The sequence below is a fragment of the Aphelocoma coerulescens genome, chromosome 1, assembly GCF_041296385.1.
Source record: "Aphelocoma coerulescens isolate FSJ_1873_10779 chromosome 1, UR_Acoe_1.0, whole genome shotgun sequence".
NCBI lineage: Eukaryota > Metazoa > Chordata > Aves > Passeriformes > Corvidae > Aphelocoma > Aphelocoma coerulescens.
The window spans coordinates 32,039,976-32,058,662 of record NC_091013.1 but is presented as its reverse complement, the minus strand read 5'-3'; the positions used below and the strand labels follow the sequence as shown (position 1 = coordinate 32,058,662).

Below are 18,687 nucleotides of genomic sequence, written 5' to 3'. Positions count from 1 at the left end.
TTACAGGTTTTTTAATTTGTAATTTATGTTATAAAAATTGCCTCAAACCTTTGCACTGTTCATGTGGAAAGTTCTAATGTGCTTTATGTTGTTTCCAGGTTTACACCAGATTTCACTGCTTCCAGAGTTATACGTGAATTAAAATTCATCACTGCGGGAGGCTCTGAATTTGTATTTATCTTGAATGCATCGCTTCCGTATCACATGTTGGCAACGTGTGCAGAAGCACTGCCCAGGCCCAACTGGGAACTGGCACTGTACATAATCATCTCAGGAATAATGAGGTAGAGTGTCTGTCTGTGTGTGTGTGTGTGTGTGTTTGTTCTTACCGTGGTACAGGCGCGAACTACTGCTGCTCGAGTACAGGTTACGGAGAAGCACGTGTGTATTCAGCACATGCAGTAATTGTTGTAAAATAAAATAGGCTAAAAGGAGATCAAATTAATAAACACTCCTATAGATTGAGCCTGAACTGTTTAAGGCAGAGGACTACTGTCTTTCTGCTCAAACCACGGACAAAATAATACACTTCTTGCTTGAACCTATTTTCTCAAGTGAGATACATACTCCTGTTAGTCCTGGTAATCTGTAGGGGTTTTGATAAATAAGGCAAACTTGAAGCATATTAGGTATTAAAGCACTACTGGCAGTGAATTCTTATAGAAATGTAAGCATCCTTCTGGAGTATTGTGCTTTAGAGAGATATCAGGCAGTGACTGTAATGAGCTTAGCAGATGCCTTGGATGAATTTAACTTTGCTGCCACTTGTTATGTGACAGACAACTGGTGATACTAATAATGGGATTTCTAAGAACCTGAAGGACATTGTTTGCAACACTGCACACTCACAGGTTATGTAGTAGGATATCAATGCATGTTTTTCCTCAGCAAACAGATGTGTCAATTATGCCTTGTTGAATTAGGAGTTGAAAATGCCACCATTTTCATAGCCTTAACCTCTACCTATCTTTATTTGAAATTAGAAGTTGTAAACCCTGTGTCCCTTCTCACCTCTTGGATATGAAACACCTTACCTCACTGCTTTTGTGCAGAGAAAACCCTAGCATGGAAACTTACCAGTATGAGTTTTTTCCTATCAGTAGCAACAAATGCTGGTTTTCATTAGTGTTAAGTTAATATCTTAGTGTGAAATGTATTGGCACTGTAGATGCCTCTGAAGAAAAAGTGTTCTTTCTGTGTGCTGCAAATCCAAAGCATTATCACATACATGTCATATTCCTTTTTTTTTTCCCCACAGTAAGTTACTGGCTCTTCCATTTTGCAAATGTTCACTTAGGTTGTCTTTCCTTGTCGGGATTAACAAAAGAAATAGAGAAGATAGTTACAGCCCACTTCATTTTCTTTTTTGACTCTTCAGCACTTTCCTAAGTAATGCAGTGTTTAGTGAGTAAAGTGCATTTCCCAAAGTAAGAGGAAAATTTCTGTTACTTAGGAAATTTTGTGTCATCGCTAACACTGCATTACTTAAAGTGCTGAGTGAGTACTTATGTGGTTTCCTTCTATATGTGTGCTAGAAATGTATAGGCTGAGTTTGTTTTTAGTTCTTTGACAGAGTAAGTGATGTTTGTCAGCTCCTAAGTGTAGTTTGCTTGGATAATTTTATATGTGCTTTATTTGTTAATTAGACTTCACAGAAAATAGAGAATATTAACCCCTTCCCTTACTGTACCTTTTTCTAAAAAATACAAAAATACATCTTAGCAGTGAACTAGAGAAGATTTCTAATATATTTCGTGATAGTCCGAGATTTCTGTGCATAAACTGCCTCTAACTTTTAGGATGCCATCATGTATGTGCTTGCTAGTTGCCACTAGAATAACTCTTCCATATCATTGCAAAGTTATCCTTAATTTCTAGGAGTGAGCACTAGGAGTTTGTATAGTCCATGTTTTTTAATTTGATAAGGTGTTGTTTATTTTTGCCTACCATAAATCACTATTGGTTTGAACAGTTACATGCTTGTGACTCCAAGTTTTCAAGTCCAGCTTTCTTTCTGTCAGATTTATATGCTTGGCATCTAGCTTCCATTCTCAGTGCTGGTGATTTGCGTATCATGCCAGTCTTGTGTATGTTATGTTTCTATCAGACGAAATTGTGGTTTGGATGCAATTTTCAGTATTTTCAGTACAAGACACAAACTTTCTGTCCTGTGTGATTGGAGTCGTTAGTTTTTTAATGCTCAAAACTAAGAAATAAATCCTTAGATGACTGCCTTTCTTCTCTGCAGTGTACTCTTTCTCTTGGTAATTGGAACAGCCTATCTAGAAGCTCAAGGAATTTGGGAGCCATTTAGAAGACGCTTGTCCTTTGAGGCCTCAAACCCTCCCTTTGATATGGGAAGGCCACTTGATCTCAGGAGAATAGTTGGAATTTCATCTGACGGAAAGTAAGTAAATGTTCGGGCTTCTTGTGGTACTTTTCCAATTTATTTCTTCTTTAGTTATCAGGCCAGTAAGAAAGTAATACTGCTCTGTAGATCAGGTGAATAAATAAGCAGATCCTCACAGTTGCTTATAAAAAGATGACTCGAATGAAAAGATTAATTTTGTGATTGTGAGGAATATTCTTCTTTTGGGAAAAAAAAAAGGAAAGAAAAAAAATAAATCCACCAAAAACCAAATCCTGCCAAGTTTCCTTTTAATATTTTCAAAAATGAAATGTATAGACTGCAAAAAAAATTGCAGGCCAGAAGTTCCTACCTTAGGTGTCTTAAGTAAAGATTGTCTCCTTTCAGTGTTCCCTTCATCATTTATACCAACAGTTATTTTACTGTGTTTTCATTCCTATGTACAGCGGGCGAGGGAACAGGAAATGGTAAAGCTACTGATTTGCCAAACCAGTTTTAGGCATTTTTGCTAGTCCTATGCCTAGAATAGTGTAGTTCAAGGCTTCTTTTGGATATAGTGCTTCTCTTTTCATGGTGAAGAATGGAAACATTGTAGAGTATGTTTCAACATGTGTTATTCTTCCAGCTTGAATACACTTGGATCGGATTCTAATCACAGTTCGTCCAGAGGAATTTATGGAGCAGGCAGTTCGTCATCACGATCCGGTGCAGGGAATCATAAGCAATGCAATGCAACAGCACACCTTCACAGCAATAGAAATGCACCTGATGTTGAAAACATCAAATCCAAAACAAATTCAACTATACCTAACAGGACTTCAGCACAAACAGCTTCCATGCAGTCAGTGAACAGAACAGGCCCCTTTACCTTGGATTCAGGTGCCACAGCTCAGACTCATGCCACAGGCAAAAGAGCCAAGGGAACAAGGCAGAACCAGCAGCTGATGCAGCAGCAGACACCACCTTTGGCAGAGCAGCCCCTCCAGCAACCCCCAGCATCCGGGCCCCAGCAGCAAGAGCAACAGACTGAAAGTGCTTTGCCGCAGCTCCCGCTTCTCAGCCCATCTCACGGCGAATGTGCCAGCAGCAGAAGGCACAGCTCGGAGGATTCAGATCTCACTGGGCTCATAGAAACTATGGAAAAAGACTTTGACCACCCAGAATCCCCTTCCCCTGATGTGTTTACAGAACAGCCCCCATCTCCACTAGCAAAAAACAAAGGTAATACAATTCTGCTTTAATGGAATGATTCACTGTGTAAACCACAGGACAAGATGTAATCAGCTGTAAAGGTCGTGTTTTCATAGTGTGGAAAGGGAGCGCTTCTCTGCGCTTCCCTGCCCTGCGCTGTGTCCCCGTGTCTTGAACACTTGTGTTACCTTATGGCAGTGAAGTTCACTGTGTGGTTCTAGCTTGTCATTCTTCCTGCAAAAACAGTGGCATGTTTTGATGAAAGCAGGTGTGACTATCTAGACACCTGATTCTATGAAAAAGAAAAATGCTTTTTGTTGCCACTTCTTTGCCTTTGGGTTGGCAGCTGTCCCTCCCACCTCCATCGTTTGGACTTGGGGCTCAGGGCTAAGGAAGGGAAAAGGAAGTTGTCCTAGCGTATTGTGAAAAGTGAGGCAGGGAGGAGGGGAAGAGAGAGAGATGGATGAATAAACCCATCTGGTATTGTTTGGGAATGGAATTCTTCGTGTCCAGACTTGCAGTTGTAGAAAATCCTTAATGTCAGGTGGTCAGCAAATTAATATAAGGCACCTGTGTCTATACATTGCATTCATTTTTGGATGAGGCTAGAGTTGAGTTGGACTTGTTTATCAGTCTTTCCAGTTATGTAGTGCTTAAAATAATGTACTGAATTTCATACATTAGATATGTTTAGACTTTTGAAATTATGTCAATTATTTCCTTCTTATGAACACTTTGTTAGAGTAGGATTTCTAATTATGATTTTTGTATTAGCAATTTCAATTGCATCTCAGAGTTACTTGATTATTTAATCTTAATGTGTTTATTTCTAAATTATTTTTCACTTTTTGCTACCAACACTTGTACAGAATTGGCACTGGTACTGTGTTGCTTATTAGAGATAAAGTTAAGAAAATTAGTCGTGGGAAGGCATATAAACACTGCACCATCTGTGAGATCGTGCACCACCAAAGAGGAAGGCTTCACTCTGTTAGGTGGTAATGAGTAGAAAGTTCTTAATTAGTTCAGAGTGGATGCTAGGATGCATTTGGACTTTTAAAGTGGAGACTCTGAAGTGATGAGAGGTTTTGGTGTCTTGCTGAAATAATACTACTCTGTTTCTGGGCTGTTTTGTTTTTAGTTTTCACAGCGGGAGGTGGCTGGGAGAATTAAGAGAACTGCCAGCAGTTTGTCAGGTGTTCATTCCGTAAAGGCTAAATGGGACTCCAGAAAGTGATGTGATGGTAGGGAGGTTTTATGGACAGTGTCCGTGTTGGCAAACAGTGCAGTGTTGGAGCTCTGGAAAGCAAAGTGTCTGGTAGTGAGGATGCTACATCCTTATGGGTTACATATGAGCGGGTGTGCAGTGGACTGATTCAGTCTATGTACTGAATGCCTGAAGGCACTTTTGGAGCACATCTTCCATTTCTAGCTCCCCTTAAGAAGCAGCCCTTGCACTTGAGAGCTTTTTGTGATGCAGCTGCACATAGTACATGAAGGCCGCCACGCTTGGTTTCAAAAGCGAATTCCCGCTCCACATAATGTAGCATGCCCATTTCCATCTGTCCTCTTTAAAATGTAAAAATGTAAAACCATAGGGGAAGTTCCATAATCTATCAGCACCTACATACACACATGGGTATTCATCTTTAGATAAGTATTTAGAGCTAATCACAAACATTTGCAGGAGCAGCAGCTTCTGGACTAAAACTGTCATAAGACCCTGTGCAGAATTCCTGTCTTTATAGTCTTCTGTTTCAGCTTCCAAATACTTGGGTCCTAGCAGACTGCTGCGGAGGCTGCATTAGATTTTTGTTAAACAGCTGCTTTATGTTACATTTTAATGTCATGATAACATTTTATATAGATTTTCTAATTATGAACATTGAGCTGTTTAGCAATCCTGAGTGTAGATTACATTTCAAGCAAATTTTGGAATGAGGCCTTCTGAGGCACAGCCAAAGTGCCCCCAATATGCTGGAAGCCAATCTTGAAAAAATTTTCATAGGAAGATTTACTTGTATTTACATATCTATTTGCATTCACGCTAAAAATAATATTTTTATCTCCAGTATCTTTGTTGTTCTAGATACTGAAAACACTGATACTTATGTCTTAAAAAACAAAGTTTGAAGGCACTGATATGTATCTGGTATTGGCTAAAATACTGAAGGCAAGTTTCTGGTTTGGTACAAACTTTACCATTTTGCCATATAAAGTGTTACAGCTGTCATGGTGCTTCCAGTCTCAATTCCAGCTCAATCTATTACATATTCCTGAAGAGGCAGAATCCAGTTACTTGAGTACAGCAACAGCACAGGTTACTTGGGTCTTTATTTGAGAGAACAATTAAATCCATTGAGGAGGTTGTATGCAGGCACTGTGTGGCTCATAAATGAGAGTGCTTATTCTGAAGAGTAGTATCTTAAGAAAGATCCTATGAGTAAAGGCACATACTACAGCTAGTAGGACATAAGAATGTTGTGAAAGCTCATATCCTGTGAGAGCGTAGCAGCAGGCGATGGTAAGCTCATGAGGACTCCACACACACACGTGCACAGTTGCTCTGTATTGAGAACAGTACACGCTGTAGGAATAAAATACGTCAGGAGGAGAAAGTATAATTGGTGTGAGATTTTCAGGCATTGGTAGTTTGAGTTTTTTACCTCTTTGCTAGACAAATACTGTTAGTGGTTTTTCTCATCCACACTAACCTTACTTCAAGTTTTGTGTTTTGTTGGATTTTTTTCAGCTGCCAAGTGTGCTGATCATTTCTGTTCTTCATTTGTTTGGATGATAGAGCTTTTACCATCCTCAGAAGTTTATGCTTAATGTTACGTGGTTAAACTGTCAAATTGGATTCTATGGTGTTTAAAAGGAATGCCAGGAACAGAGCAGAGAGGAATTATAGGCAACCAGGTGCCCACATCCACAAGCAATGGGGACATGGCTCAGGAGTGTAAATGTGATGGTGGAGTTCAAGGTTCTTCTTTTGCTCACATTTGGTGCAAAGGGGTAAAAGAGGTTGGTGTGTCCTAACAGGCAACAAACATCAGAGGCTTAATCACATGGGGTGGCCTCCAAAATGAAGGTAACTAGCCCATCTCGGAGTACTGCTGCTGAGAATCTGAAGCACCTTTATCTTTCTAGGAAAAGGGAAAACAATTCAGCGCAAGGCTAAGCCACAGAAGAAGCGGGAAGAAAAGGACAGAAGAGGGAAAGGGAAGCAGCAGGAGGATGAGCTGAAGGATTCCTTGGCAGATGATGACAGTTCTTCAACCACAACAGAAACCTCCAACCCAGATACAGAACCACTTCTCAAAGAGGTATGGCCCTGCTGAGAAAAGGAGGCCCTTGTGTAGCCATGTGTCACCTGTTGGAGTAGGAACACTGTCTCTTTCCCCCACACCATCCTCAGCTTTCATATAATACCTAACAAAGGAAGAATGTTAATTAAAAATCACTTTTCCTGATTCTTGCCTTCACTCTGTATCAAATCTGCACCTCTGGGTGTGAACATGCTTGAGTCCTGTAGTCTCAGGACTAAAAATTCCCAGGTGACTGTGGCTTGAATAAGCCAGCAGCTATCAGCAGCATCGTGGTAATTGTCTCCTGGCCTGTTCAATTTGCAGAATAAAACACCAAAGTGTGGACACTAATTTCATTCAATAATTAAGGTTCATGCTAAATCCATGCCTTTTGTCAATTACAAAGGCTCAGATCAATGGTGCTAACTTGTCAGCACATAGTTAACTTAATTACCTTATACAATACCCCTACCTTTATTTAACTTACTCAGCTCACATGCTCCAAGGTAATAAAGTAAAGTCTACAATTTCTGTCGTTGTTGGATTGCCATAAATATTTTGTCCTAAAGCAAACTCTGACTAAACAAAGCAGAGGTAATGGCAAAGGGAAGAAAACCAAGCCTAAATTTTGATGTCTTAAATTTGAACTTTGTAAAAGACAGGGATTATAGCTGTGGGGGAAAAAAAAAGGAAATCCGTGTGATATATTTTAAAGGTTATAGTTTAGTAAGTTGTCACTTGAAAATTACTGTTGATTTTTTCAGGGTGGCTATTTGAGGATATACTTGTATTTAGAAAGTGTGGTTAAAGAAAATAATAAATTGAATGGTGAAGTTTCTCATATTATTTGCTTTGTTGAAGAGTCTATTTTAGGTGGCCTGGACTGCATGCAGCAGATGCAGTAAAGGTCTCAGTACAGAGCTAGCATCTTACTCAGTAGACTCAGAGGCTGTGGCCAGGGGAGCTGTGTATTTGCAAACATCAGATCTGCTCGAAGCTCTTTAATTTACTATTTTGATTTCTGCTTTTCCAAATAGAAAAAATATAAACCATATTTTATAGGTAAACTCACTAAGTCATAAAAAGAGACCTTCAATACTGCAAAAAATGCACACGTTTTCCAACAGCATTCTTTCCTCAACCTTCTTTGTTATGTGTGTTCTGATGCAAGAGAGGGGCTTGCTTTTCATGATTATTAACATGTCATTATGTCTTTTACAGGAACCTGAGAAACAAAAGGGAAAAGTTGTAGCAGAAAAACCTGAAAATGAAACGGTCCCAGTAAAACAGAAAACCAAAAAAGTGCTTACAAGTATCAAGAAAGAAATCCCTGTAGATGTGAAAACCAGGTAAGCATAATGAAGGCTTTTTAGTAGGGAAAGTATCATGTTTAAAGGGAAGATGGATTGATAAAAATATCTGTATTTGACTGTTGTGGCTGCTAGTTTGGCACATGCCAACAGGTACCTTTTAGCAGCTTTGTCTTCCTTCCTGATATCAGGGAGGAATATCTGAAGCTTGCAAATAATAAATTACTTAATGGAAATACAGCACGTAAGTAAGAGCTAAACCCAGCGATGAAAATCGGGTGAAGCAATGTTAAGGTTTTTATAACAGGTACTGCATACAAAAAGTGGGGTTAATGTTTCTAGAGGCAGCACACTGAGCCCACGTTAACGTGAGTGCCTTCAGCTGCCCTTGGTGAAACTGCAGCCATGGTTTCCTTTTTCATAGCATAGAGTAAGGTCAGTCTTGGATACGTTTTTAAAGGAGGATGCTGCCACTGCCAGTCCCTGTCCCTTACTGGCATGTGGTTGATTGCAGAGTAGAGATAGGAGGAAACACAAAGAATCTTAGTCTTATTATAGCTAGTTCATTCCAAAATAGTATTGTGAAATCAGATTGGTGTCCAAGTGCCACAAAAGTAAACTTTACCAAACAGAGGTATGGTATATCAGCTGTGTTTTTCCTGTTGTAATTAATAGTAGACTGAGTTTGTAGTTAGAAGAAATCAGTTTTCTTCAAAATATTTCTGAAAACATTGCCTGGCAAAGTCTCCTCCTTATTTATTCTTAGAATTGTGTACTTTGCTTTATCTTATAACTCATGTGTTTATTGCATATGACAGTTTTCAAAGTCCACAATGAAAGCTGGCTTGGAATTCTGCAAGAAACGGAGAAAATTGTTCCTCCCTAAAATGTTTGAGAGACAGAATCAAATACCTGGAGAAAAAGAGTAATATACAGCCAATTGCATTTGGTGGTGCATTTGAGCAGTTTTATATTATTGATTAAGAAACAATCCTGTACATTTAGGGCAATAGGAGCATGGGATCTAACAGAGCAGAAAAAGAGCAGTTGCCATTTCTTGTTGTCTCTGTATAATCAAATGGGTTTTGCGGTCCTGGAGCTCCCGGGTGAGATCTGCTCCTGGAATGTGAGTGAGCCTAATACATGTGTGGAGCAGTGTGGGTAGAAAATGAGCCAGGGCTATGAGGGGTGGAGTTGCATATAGGAGAAATACAAAACTCTGATTATTCATAAGAAAGCCAAAGGAGACCAATATTTTGTGAGACAGTATGGCCTGTATATATATTTTTTTCTTTTTAAAAAGTGCTTTTCAGTACTTCAATGCTTTAAAATAAAATAATTCTTCTTTCTTTCAGTCCCTTGGAATTGTCTTATACTCCCCCACTGGAAAACAAGCAGCGCAAAACCTTTCCATCCAAGATCTCTACACCACACCTTTTGTCAAGTGGCTCTAAATCAAGAAACCTCCCCAAAACGAGAGGTAGTGTGAGGGTGTTTTTTGTAACTGCCTCAATGATTTTATATCATTGTCTGTAACCCCTCTTGAGTGCTTAATTCTAAGTCTGGTGTGAGAAGAAAGCTAATCAGTTTATTATCCACACACTTGGTTTTTGTTTTGTTTTAATAGGTCCAAGCAGTAAGTTAATGGAGAACAGACCATCAGTATTAGCAAAATTTCTCCCCAGTGGTTCTGGACAGGAGCTAGGAAACACCAGCAGCTCAGAAGGGGAAAAGGATTCTCCACCACCAGAGTGGGACTCTGTGCCTCTCCACAAAGCTGGCAGCTGTAAGTAATCACTAGACAATCGCAGAATGAGTGTTCTGCAATTAATATCTGTAGATAGGCTTGATCTGTTTATAGATCTTCCTGTCTTTTCACTGCATAGCTGAGCTCAGTTTTTCTGCTGTAGGCCTCCATATTGATAGCATCTGGTATGATTTGGGAGGTTTGAAAATGGTGTGGGCAGAACATGGGTCACTCTGCAGCTCTCCAGTGATGAACAAGATTCAGAAGCTGCTGGGGAAATTGAGAAAATGAGAATTAGTGCTCAAAAAATATGTATTTTCTGCAGTAGATGGGGTTTTCCCCATCAGGTCTGCTCCAGCCAAATTTGGAACTAATGAAATTATTTGTCCTTGAGAGGGAACACTGAAAACACCTTAATGCAGTGGTTAGCTTGGGACACTGTTAGAATCTTTTTGGTTGCATTGTAAATCCCTTGTGTGGGAACCAACTCATCTTCCTCCTGGTTGCTTGTGTTGCAAAATAGTCTCTCTGAAAATAAACAGTAAACCTGAATAACCACAGGTGAACATAGAGAAGGAGCTGCTGCTTCCATCACTGGGAGCAAACAGCCTTTCATAATTCCTCCATTTGAACAGAAGGGATAGCAGAAGTTTGAGAAGCCTTTGCTGTAATGTAAATACTACAGGAAGATGTTTTGTGTTTCTCTTTATAGCTACAGACAACCTCTATAAGCTCTCTCTGCAAACCCTGAATGCAGACGCTTTCCTGAAGCAGCGCCAGCCCTCTCCAACACCCGCCTCTCCATCTCCCCCTCCTCCTCCCACATCCTTTGCTTTTGGGCCACGAGGAGGCACTTACAGCAGCATCGTGAACAGCAGCTGCAGCAAGTGAGTCCAGATCCTACCTCCTACTGATTTCCCAGGCACCGAGCACTTGTGGAACTGTGCTTAACAGGGGGCACCTCCCTATTCCCAGACCTGTTTCCTCTTCCCATGGAAACTGCTTCTCTGCAGATACACCACTGTGCATATCTTGCCTTGCTGTACAGCTTGGTAGATCAGAAAAACGTGCAATGACATGAACTGTTGAGCTGTTATAAACATTTTCTTGAATGCTAGCTTTAATTGCTGGGTTTTTAATCAAACTGCTGAAGTCCAAAACCTTACTCTTTTTTCTCTCTATTTTTTGTTTCTTTCTCTTTTTAGTGAAACAAAAAGCAAGCAGCCCAATGGTACCAAACATAAACTGGCAAAGGCAGCTTCTCTTCCAGGCAGGAATGGAAACCCCACTTTTGCTGCTGTAGCTGCGGGTTATGACAAAAGTCCAGGTACTAGAACCAGTTTGGAGTTCTTAATAATTCTAAATATTTCCTGAATATTCTGTTATTTTGCTGGGGTTTATTTTACTCATTTTTTGCATACGTATTCTTGCAGGTGGCAGTGGTTTACCAAAGGTTTCTCCAAGCAAGACAGATGTTTCCAGCAATATCAGCATTTCCCACACAGTTGTTGACAGTGATGGCTCTGACAGGTAATTTTTATATTCTCTAGGCAAATACCTGGACCCCTAGAAAAGAAGATTGAGCTATTAATGGCATTTTGAAGGGAGTGACAGAATTCATTCTGCTTAGTTTTTTTGAAACTATTTTTTAAAGTCTAGGCACAGCATCTCTCACCTTGCAGAAAAGTTTAGAAGTTGCAAGTGACACAAAAGCAGAGAGGATGTTCTGGATGTGATGGGAACTTTCTCCTCCTCATTCCAAGTAACTCAACCATCTTGTGTTCCTGGGCATCCAAACAATGAGGAATCAGCTTGGCTCTCTCAGTACTGAGGAGGAGTGTGTACCAAGGTCACTTGAAGGTCACAGAGTTCCTCTCTGTACAGCAATACCTTTCACTCCCCATTTTAACACTGAGACCAGAACTGTCAGTGGGCTTTGTGTTTTCAGTAGGAGCAGGATAGGGCTGCACTCAGTCACATTCCCCAAGGCATGTCCCTTCTGGTATTTTGGCAGTGAGCCCCTGTCTCAGTTGTAAAAAGCAGTAACCTTTCTGGAGTAGGAAAGAGACTTGAATTCAAGTTGCCATATGCAAAGTAATTGCTTTCTGAGTGAAGTTTGTGCATTGAAGTTTTTGTTTGTTTTGGTGGATGTTTAACACTGGTTCCAGTTAACTCATCTGTTACTTTTAAGAAGCTTGTCCACAAGTGTATTTGTATCTCTTCCAAGTGACTGTAAATTTTATCTGCTTGAGAAAAAAAACTGTACTATGGCTTGGACTACATGAGTTTTCTGAAAAACTGATCAAAAGAGCTATGCTCATGTTCATTTGATGCTCATTCTACAGATTAAAGAGCACTGTGTCTGTGTTACTGTGTTACTCCAAGGTGAGTGTATACACAGGCAAATGGTATTTCACCAAAATCTTTTCATAAAACAAAACCAAACTGATTTCCTAACTCATGATCACCATTAAATATATATTTAGTATATGTTTAATTATATCTTTTTATGTACCTATAGATAAAAATATATAATTAAACATGCACGCACACATACATTTGTATATAGATTATTAAGTTAATACTGTCAAGAGTACTGTGTTAATAAGTTGTGTATTGCCTTCCTGTTACTCCATAAAATGTAGTTCGGGCTTATGGAGTCCTATCAGCAATCCCAGCAGTCCTGATTTCACACCTCTCAACTCCTTCTCTGCATTCGGACACTCTTTTAACTTAACTGGAGGTGAGTTTTTCTGTTCAATTATTTTTCCATATTCAAATACAGGTAGAAAAATGTGTCTTCATTCCACTGGTCTAAGTACAGACAGTGTTTCCATCTTCACTCCCAAAAGGGAAGACTATGTAGGAAAGTGTGTTAAAAATGTGGTGGTATATTCTGTGTTTCACTCCACCGAAAGTCAGTGGAATCTCACATAGTGTGTGGGCTGAGAATGCTTGGGTTTGGAGTTCCTCTGTTTCAGTAAAATTTCTCGATTTTGGGGATTTTTCTTGGTCTTCTTCCTCTCCATCCCTCCCTCAAAACTTTACAGTCCCACAAATGTGTCACTGGGCCTGTGGTTTCCTGAGCATAAACACCTGCCTAAAATCATGGCTCTGTTAAGTGAGGCAGTGGCCCAACCCTCGTGTTGCTTTCCTTTAGTGTTTTTCTGCAGTATTTGTATGGCTGCAGAATGAACTGATGCATACTAAACCCAGCAATTAATTACTGTATTTAAATATTTGGGTAAATTTCCATAAATGAAATTGAGATGGGCAGGCTTTGGGATTGCAGGGCATGGATGCTCTGTGTACTTAGGAAGATTTGTGTACCATACTTGGGCATGTGGGGTCTGTTTTGAGGTGGCTGATAAGCAAAGCAAACTGCATGTGGCATCAGTGTCTACTGAAAAAATGCTATCTACTGCAACAGTTTGGTGTCTGCTGGAAATGCAAACAGTGGCAGTTGCTGCTGTGGGGTTCTTTTTTCTTACTCAGCAACACTTTGCACCCGTGGCTCTGAGGGACACCAGTAAAATACCCGGGATCAGTTCCGTGTGTGGAAAGTAGGCGATCCACAACTGCTGGTGCTCTTTTCCTTCTCATAGCAGAGATGGGGTCGGGGCTGGGGCTCCTACCAGGAGTCACCTGGGAAGGGAGTGCTGCAAAGCAAGTGAGTGCTGCAGTTATGGAGAACTGCCAGGACTCTTGAGTATTGCTGTGCTTAGGCTGGCACTGAGTTTCCCACAGCAAATGTCCAACTCTCTTTCCCCTCTATAATCATGACTAACTTTGTAGCCCTGTCTGAGGCTGGTCACATGAGATGAGATCTGTATTGTGTGACCTCTTCTAATCTCCCTGTAGCAGAACCTGCTAGAAAAATATGAGGAATAACTGTGAAAAGTATTGTTCTTGGAAAAAGAGGAAGAGTAATGTACTCAGTTTTATTTCATTTTATTTTTAGAGGTTTTTAGCAAGCTTGGTTTAGCTCGATCTGCTTATGGGCAGGATGTTCAGAGAAACTGGAATGAATTCAATAATGTTCCATCATCCATCTGGGATCCTTCAGCTACAGATTCCGTACCCTCCTGGCCAACAAGCTCGAGTTCCCCAACTCATACAACTGCAGTAAGTATTCAGTCCAAATAGTGGTTTGTTACTGTTACCAACCTGTTCTGTATGTGCCATCTAATTCAGAAGAATTGAGGGTGAAAAGACATCAACTGAAGAACAAAGGAAGAGGGAATTTACACATATTCATCTTGGTGTAGTTAAGTTGACATGGCTGTTGGACAAAGAGTTATTAGTCCCTCACTTGCAGATGATGAATCCATGTACACTGTTTCCCATAAAAATATTTCTCACAAGAGCACCTTGCAGCACTTAGAAAAGTGTGATCTGCTCCCACATCCTTCAGGTTTGCTCCTGTGCCTTAGCTGGACACTGCGCATGTCACTTCCAGTTTGATAGGCAGTTGCAAAATAGCCAATATGGTAACTTCCACACTTTGATTCTGCTTTCTGAATCCAGTATTGCACCTGTTTGTAAATTAAAAAAGGTCCCAAAAAAGCTATTAAAAGACCTTAAATATATTCTTTTCAGTATTCAGAAACACTAAAGGACTGAACATAAGGTGAAGTCTTTAAATTGACTGCTAATTTCGATGAAGGTTTTGAGTATAGCAAAAGAAGAAAACCCCCAACTTTTACAGATTGTAGTGCTGCACTGTCATCCTTGTGTCAGACTAAAACTTACGCTGCAACAGCTGTCTTCACTGCCAGCTGAAATCCTTCTTCATGTTGACTTCTGAAAATGTTTTTGTAGTGAGTAAGAGGCAGTGTTTACTTCACCTGGGAGCAGTTCAGATGGAGTGGGGGAAGGTAGGGACAGGGGAAGCCAGAGAATGTCACACAGCTTCTTATAGACACAGGCTTGCTGATCCCACCCTTGTCATGTGGCTACAACCAGAGCTGGAACCTCATTGAAACTATGTAAGGAAAGATGTTTGGATTTTGGTCACATGGAGGGCAGGTTTCTCAGCATTTGATAGAGGGAGGGCTTGAGGACAACCAGAACAAGCTCTCTAGCTCCTATTTCCCAGCTGCTTCTGAAAAATTTAGGAGTGTGCTTCAAGAAGCATCAAGATGGAAGCCAGACAAATGGTATAGATAAAGTGTCAGCTACTCCATTTAAGTACTTTGATTTGGGAGGAGACATTTTTGGAGCTAACTCAAGGAGAAGATCACTTAATAAACAAGAAGCAAGCAGCAAACTGACTGAAATATTCAAAGCTGTTATAAACGATAGTGATATTTTCAAGTGCTTCTGTCAAGCCAGAACAGGAAAGCTTAGCTTTTCCTGTTACTGAGCCTCCTTGCTCTAGGTGCCTGATAAGAGAGCAGGTACCAGGCCAGGGCCCTGCCCTTTCCTCTCTTCTGGGACAAGAGCCAAAGCCATTGTTGCAAACAGCACTTAGGCAGTGACTTCTGTGTTACCCTTTTTTTCTAGGAAGGTTTCTGGAGAGTTGATTTTGGTTGTTCTCCTTCCTTATTCCTCTTGTTTTCTCCTTTTATGCACGACTCTGCTTCTGTGCTAAGTAGCATTTGCTTTCTGGATCCCATCTCCCCTCAGCCTTGCTGCCTTGCTAGCACTTCTCCCCAAGTTTCTTTCTGACCACGTTCCCCTACTACCCTGTTCCTCTGTTTCTCTGTGTGTAGTTCTGCCTGCCAGCCACTTTGTACCTCCTTCCACCACCTTTGAAAGGGCATAGCAGGTGCTTCTCTGCTGCTCCTTTCCTGGTTGCTTCTGATTTATGAGCAAGTGCCTTTCCATCAGGACCTCCCAAACACTTTCGGGACAAGTAGGAACAAACAGTTCCTGGCTCTTGTCTGCAGCAGGAAATAGGGTGGACTTTTAGTGTGTTAGGGCTGGTGCCCGAGCAGCAGAGTGAGTGTTTCCTACTTAGTAGTCTAATGCTTGTATAGCTTAAACATAACACTTATTTTTGTAACAGTAATAACTGTGACCCTGGTCTGGCTCAGTTTCTCAGTGACATTGGAGAGTCCTGATGATGTTGGCCTGCTTAACCCCCAAGTAATGCTCAAAACTCCTGTCCGGCCCTTGGTAGCAAATTACTGGCTGTTAGCATCCAGCCACTTTTGGGTATGAATAGACTTGAGCCTATCTTCTTCATTCCAGAGCAGAGAATAAAAACCTGAAAGGAAGAAATTCTCAGATTCTACCTTGTTTTCTTTCCTAAAGGGATTTTTATTTAAATCTTCAGATGCAGGGTACCCTGATACTGGTTAACCTTTAGTCTGTGTTACCTAAGGGCAGAGATCGTGGGAAAGGGGTGCCCTATCTCCAGCCACTAAATCCAAACATAAGGATGTTTGTACCTTATAGCACTTACTCAACAAGTCCTCTGCCTTTTGGGTGTATCAAGTTTCCAATGTATTTGCAGATTGAATTTACAGGGTATGTACATTAAATCTGTTGACACTGGGGTATGTAGTGTCATAAGCCCACATGTAGCAGGTTCTGTGCTAATATTAGCAGAAAGTTATGCTAACCTTTCTCATCTCCATCTTTGGCTGCTTCCGGGTATCACTTTCCACCACACCACGGGTCAGGTTCCTCTGCTTGCTGTTTGCTACTGTTTGGCCTTTAGTAAAATACAGTTGACAGAACCTGGGCCTTGTGTTCCTGCATGTGTTCTCTAGGCTTGCTGTACCTTCCTATATATCCCAGATGCATTTGTGATGTGCTGGAACTCACCTGCATCTGCACCATGACCATTTGTCAGAGATTTCCAAGTGTCAAGGACAGACTTTCTGGAATTCAGTGATAAGTGGCCAATTCTCCTATCCCCTCTCCCTTCATCTGGAGAAAATCTGGATGAGGGAAAAGTATATACTGGGAATATGGGTTAGGTACAGTGGGACTGAACACAGGTAGATTCATCCAAAACAGACAGGTCTGACTACAGGGAGATAAATTTGCAAACAGCCAAAAAGATCAAAAAACAACTTTGCTGTTCCCTTCCATTGCATCTTGAATTTTGTTGGTTTTTTGATACTTAAACCATGTTTATCTGCCTCATTCTAACTGGTTTGTTTAAGCTTAAATGTTCTGGCCCTTGTGTGTTGAATACTTATAGTGCTTAATTTAGCAGTGGTGTGGGGATGTCTCAGCTCAAATGAAAACAGCTTGAAAGCCTGTAATGGACTGCACTCTGCAGCTTGCGCAGCTCCTGGAGTGTTTGGCTGCAGGAGCAGCGTGGTTCCTCTGGGCAAGCTCTTGTAAAGGGAGCTCAGAGCTCCATGTTGCAGTGAGGATGAAAGGGGTTCCAGAGCAGGCTTCTTGTTGCTGCTGCTCAGACAATTTTCTTTTTGGGGGGCTGTAAACAAGGTGAAAATTGAGGCTACCAAACTGCCACTTACCTTGTTCTGTCTTTACTGCAGTCGATCCTGGGCAACCCCAGTGGCCTGTGGTCCACCACTCCATTCAGCAGTTCCATTTGGTCAAGTAATCTCAACAGTGGCCTTCCCTTCACCACTCCAACAAACGCCTTGTCAGGCATCGATCTCATGGGTAGTGAAAACTCCGCCGCTGCTCCACCGCCACCCGCTGCTGCCACCGTTGCCAATCCTGCTGAAGACATGGGACAGACCTACAATCCTTGGAGAATTTGGAGCCCAACGATTGGAAGAAGAAGTTCAGATCCTTGGTCAAATTCACACTATCCTCACGAAAACTAAAGCAAAAAGAAAGAACTCTTATCCAGGTCATGATACAATTCCGAATGCAAATTTTTGAAACGTCATTTTCAGGCCATTGCTTCCCCCTGCCCCACTCCCCATGTCAGTCATGCTTTCATCACTCGCTCCTTTTTGAAGTCTGTCCTGCAGTATGGTAGTGTGAGATTGCAGATAAGCTTGGAAATGTCTGGGTGTGGTCACAAATCCCAACTACAGCTGAAGCCTGTAAATATGAACAGTTTCACTGGTTTCATATTTTACCATCTGCCATCTTTATTTAGGAAACAATTTGAACTCTAAAATGGTCCTGGCATGCAATACTTTCATGAAAAGTTTGGGTTTTTAAATTTTTTCCAGTGTTATCCTCCAAGTTCTAATTTAAAATCAAAAGGCACTTTGTGCTAAAATGCAGAGTATTTTTTTAAAATAAGGCTGTCTTTGTTAACACAGGTTGTAAGAATGTAAAAAAGGAAAAAAATCAACAAAAAATACCAACAAAACCAACACAAAACCTTAAGAGCAAAGTGGCTGAATGTAAGAGCATTCTGTTGAGACTGTAATACACTTTGTGCTGTTTGTACATTTGTAAACCTGAATGCATTTTTAAGTTGAACTGAAATGCACAAAGCCAAGACTTGTGCAAGAAACAAGATACCATGTGCATTTCTTACAGATACAACTTTGAGTTGTACTTTAAAATAAATACGCTTTTTTCAAGATTTGTCTTCTGTAGTTCTGTTCCCCTTATTTTATTATTTTCTGAACTTATGTATGCATGACTCCACTTGGCACAACCTTTGGGCCAGAATCTACAGCACACAGAGCCTGTGTTACCAGAAACTTCACTGCAGATGAAACCTGGCTTCTCAACAGCGTGGGTTTGTATTGCAGCAGAGAATAGAAACTGTTCTCAGGGTTATGCAGTGCCACCCACTTGAAAATTCACTGGATAGCAAAAAGCTGGAGAAATAACTACATTCTTGAGTTTCCAGGTGTCAGGCATAAG

General features: G+C 40.8%; 1 protein-coding gene across 1 annotated transcript in view; it reads left to right on the top strand.

Moving 5' to 3' along the window:
- Positions 1 to 18,398, top strand: part of TMEM131 (transmembrane protein 131) — a 94,561-nt gene extending 76,163 nt beyond the window's left edge. Inside the window, exons 29-41 of the mRNA XM_069006087.1 lie at positions 99 to 284; positions 2,249 to 2,407; positions 2,994 to 3,589; positions 6,710 to 6,885; positions 8,089 to 8,216; positions 9,533 to 9,657; positions 9,805 to 9,963; positions 10,637 to 10,811; positions 11,130 to 11,251; positions 11,358 to 11,454; positions 12,570 to 12,667; positions 13,886 to 14,049; positions 17,385 to 18,398. Of these exons, the coding sequence (XP_068862188.1) occupies positions 99 to 284; positions 2,249 to 2,407; positions 2,994 to 3,589; positions 6,710 to 6,885; positions 8,089 to 8,216; positions 9,533 to 9,657; positions 9,805 to 9,963; positions 10,637 to 10,811; positions 11,130 to 11,251; positions 11,358 to 11,454; positions 12,570 to 12,667; positions 13,886 to 14,049; positions 17,385 to 17,681 (2,482 nt within the window). The 3' untranslated portion in view covers positions 17,682 to 18,398. The remainder of the gene's footprint in view (positions 1 to 98; positions 285 to 2,248; positions 2,408 to 2,993; positions 3,590 to 6,709; positions 6,886 to 8,088; positions 8,217 to 9,532; positions 9,658 to 9,804; positions 9,964 to 10,636; positions 10,812 to 11,129; positions 11,252 to 11,357; positions 11,455 to 12,569; positions 12,668 to 13,885; positions 14,050 to 17,384) is intronic.
- The last annotated feature ends 289 nt before the right edge of the window (positions 18,399 to 18,687 follow it).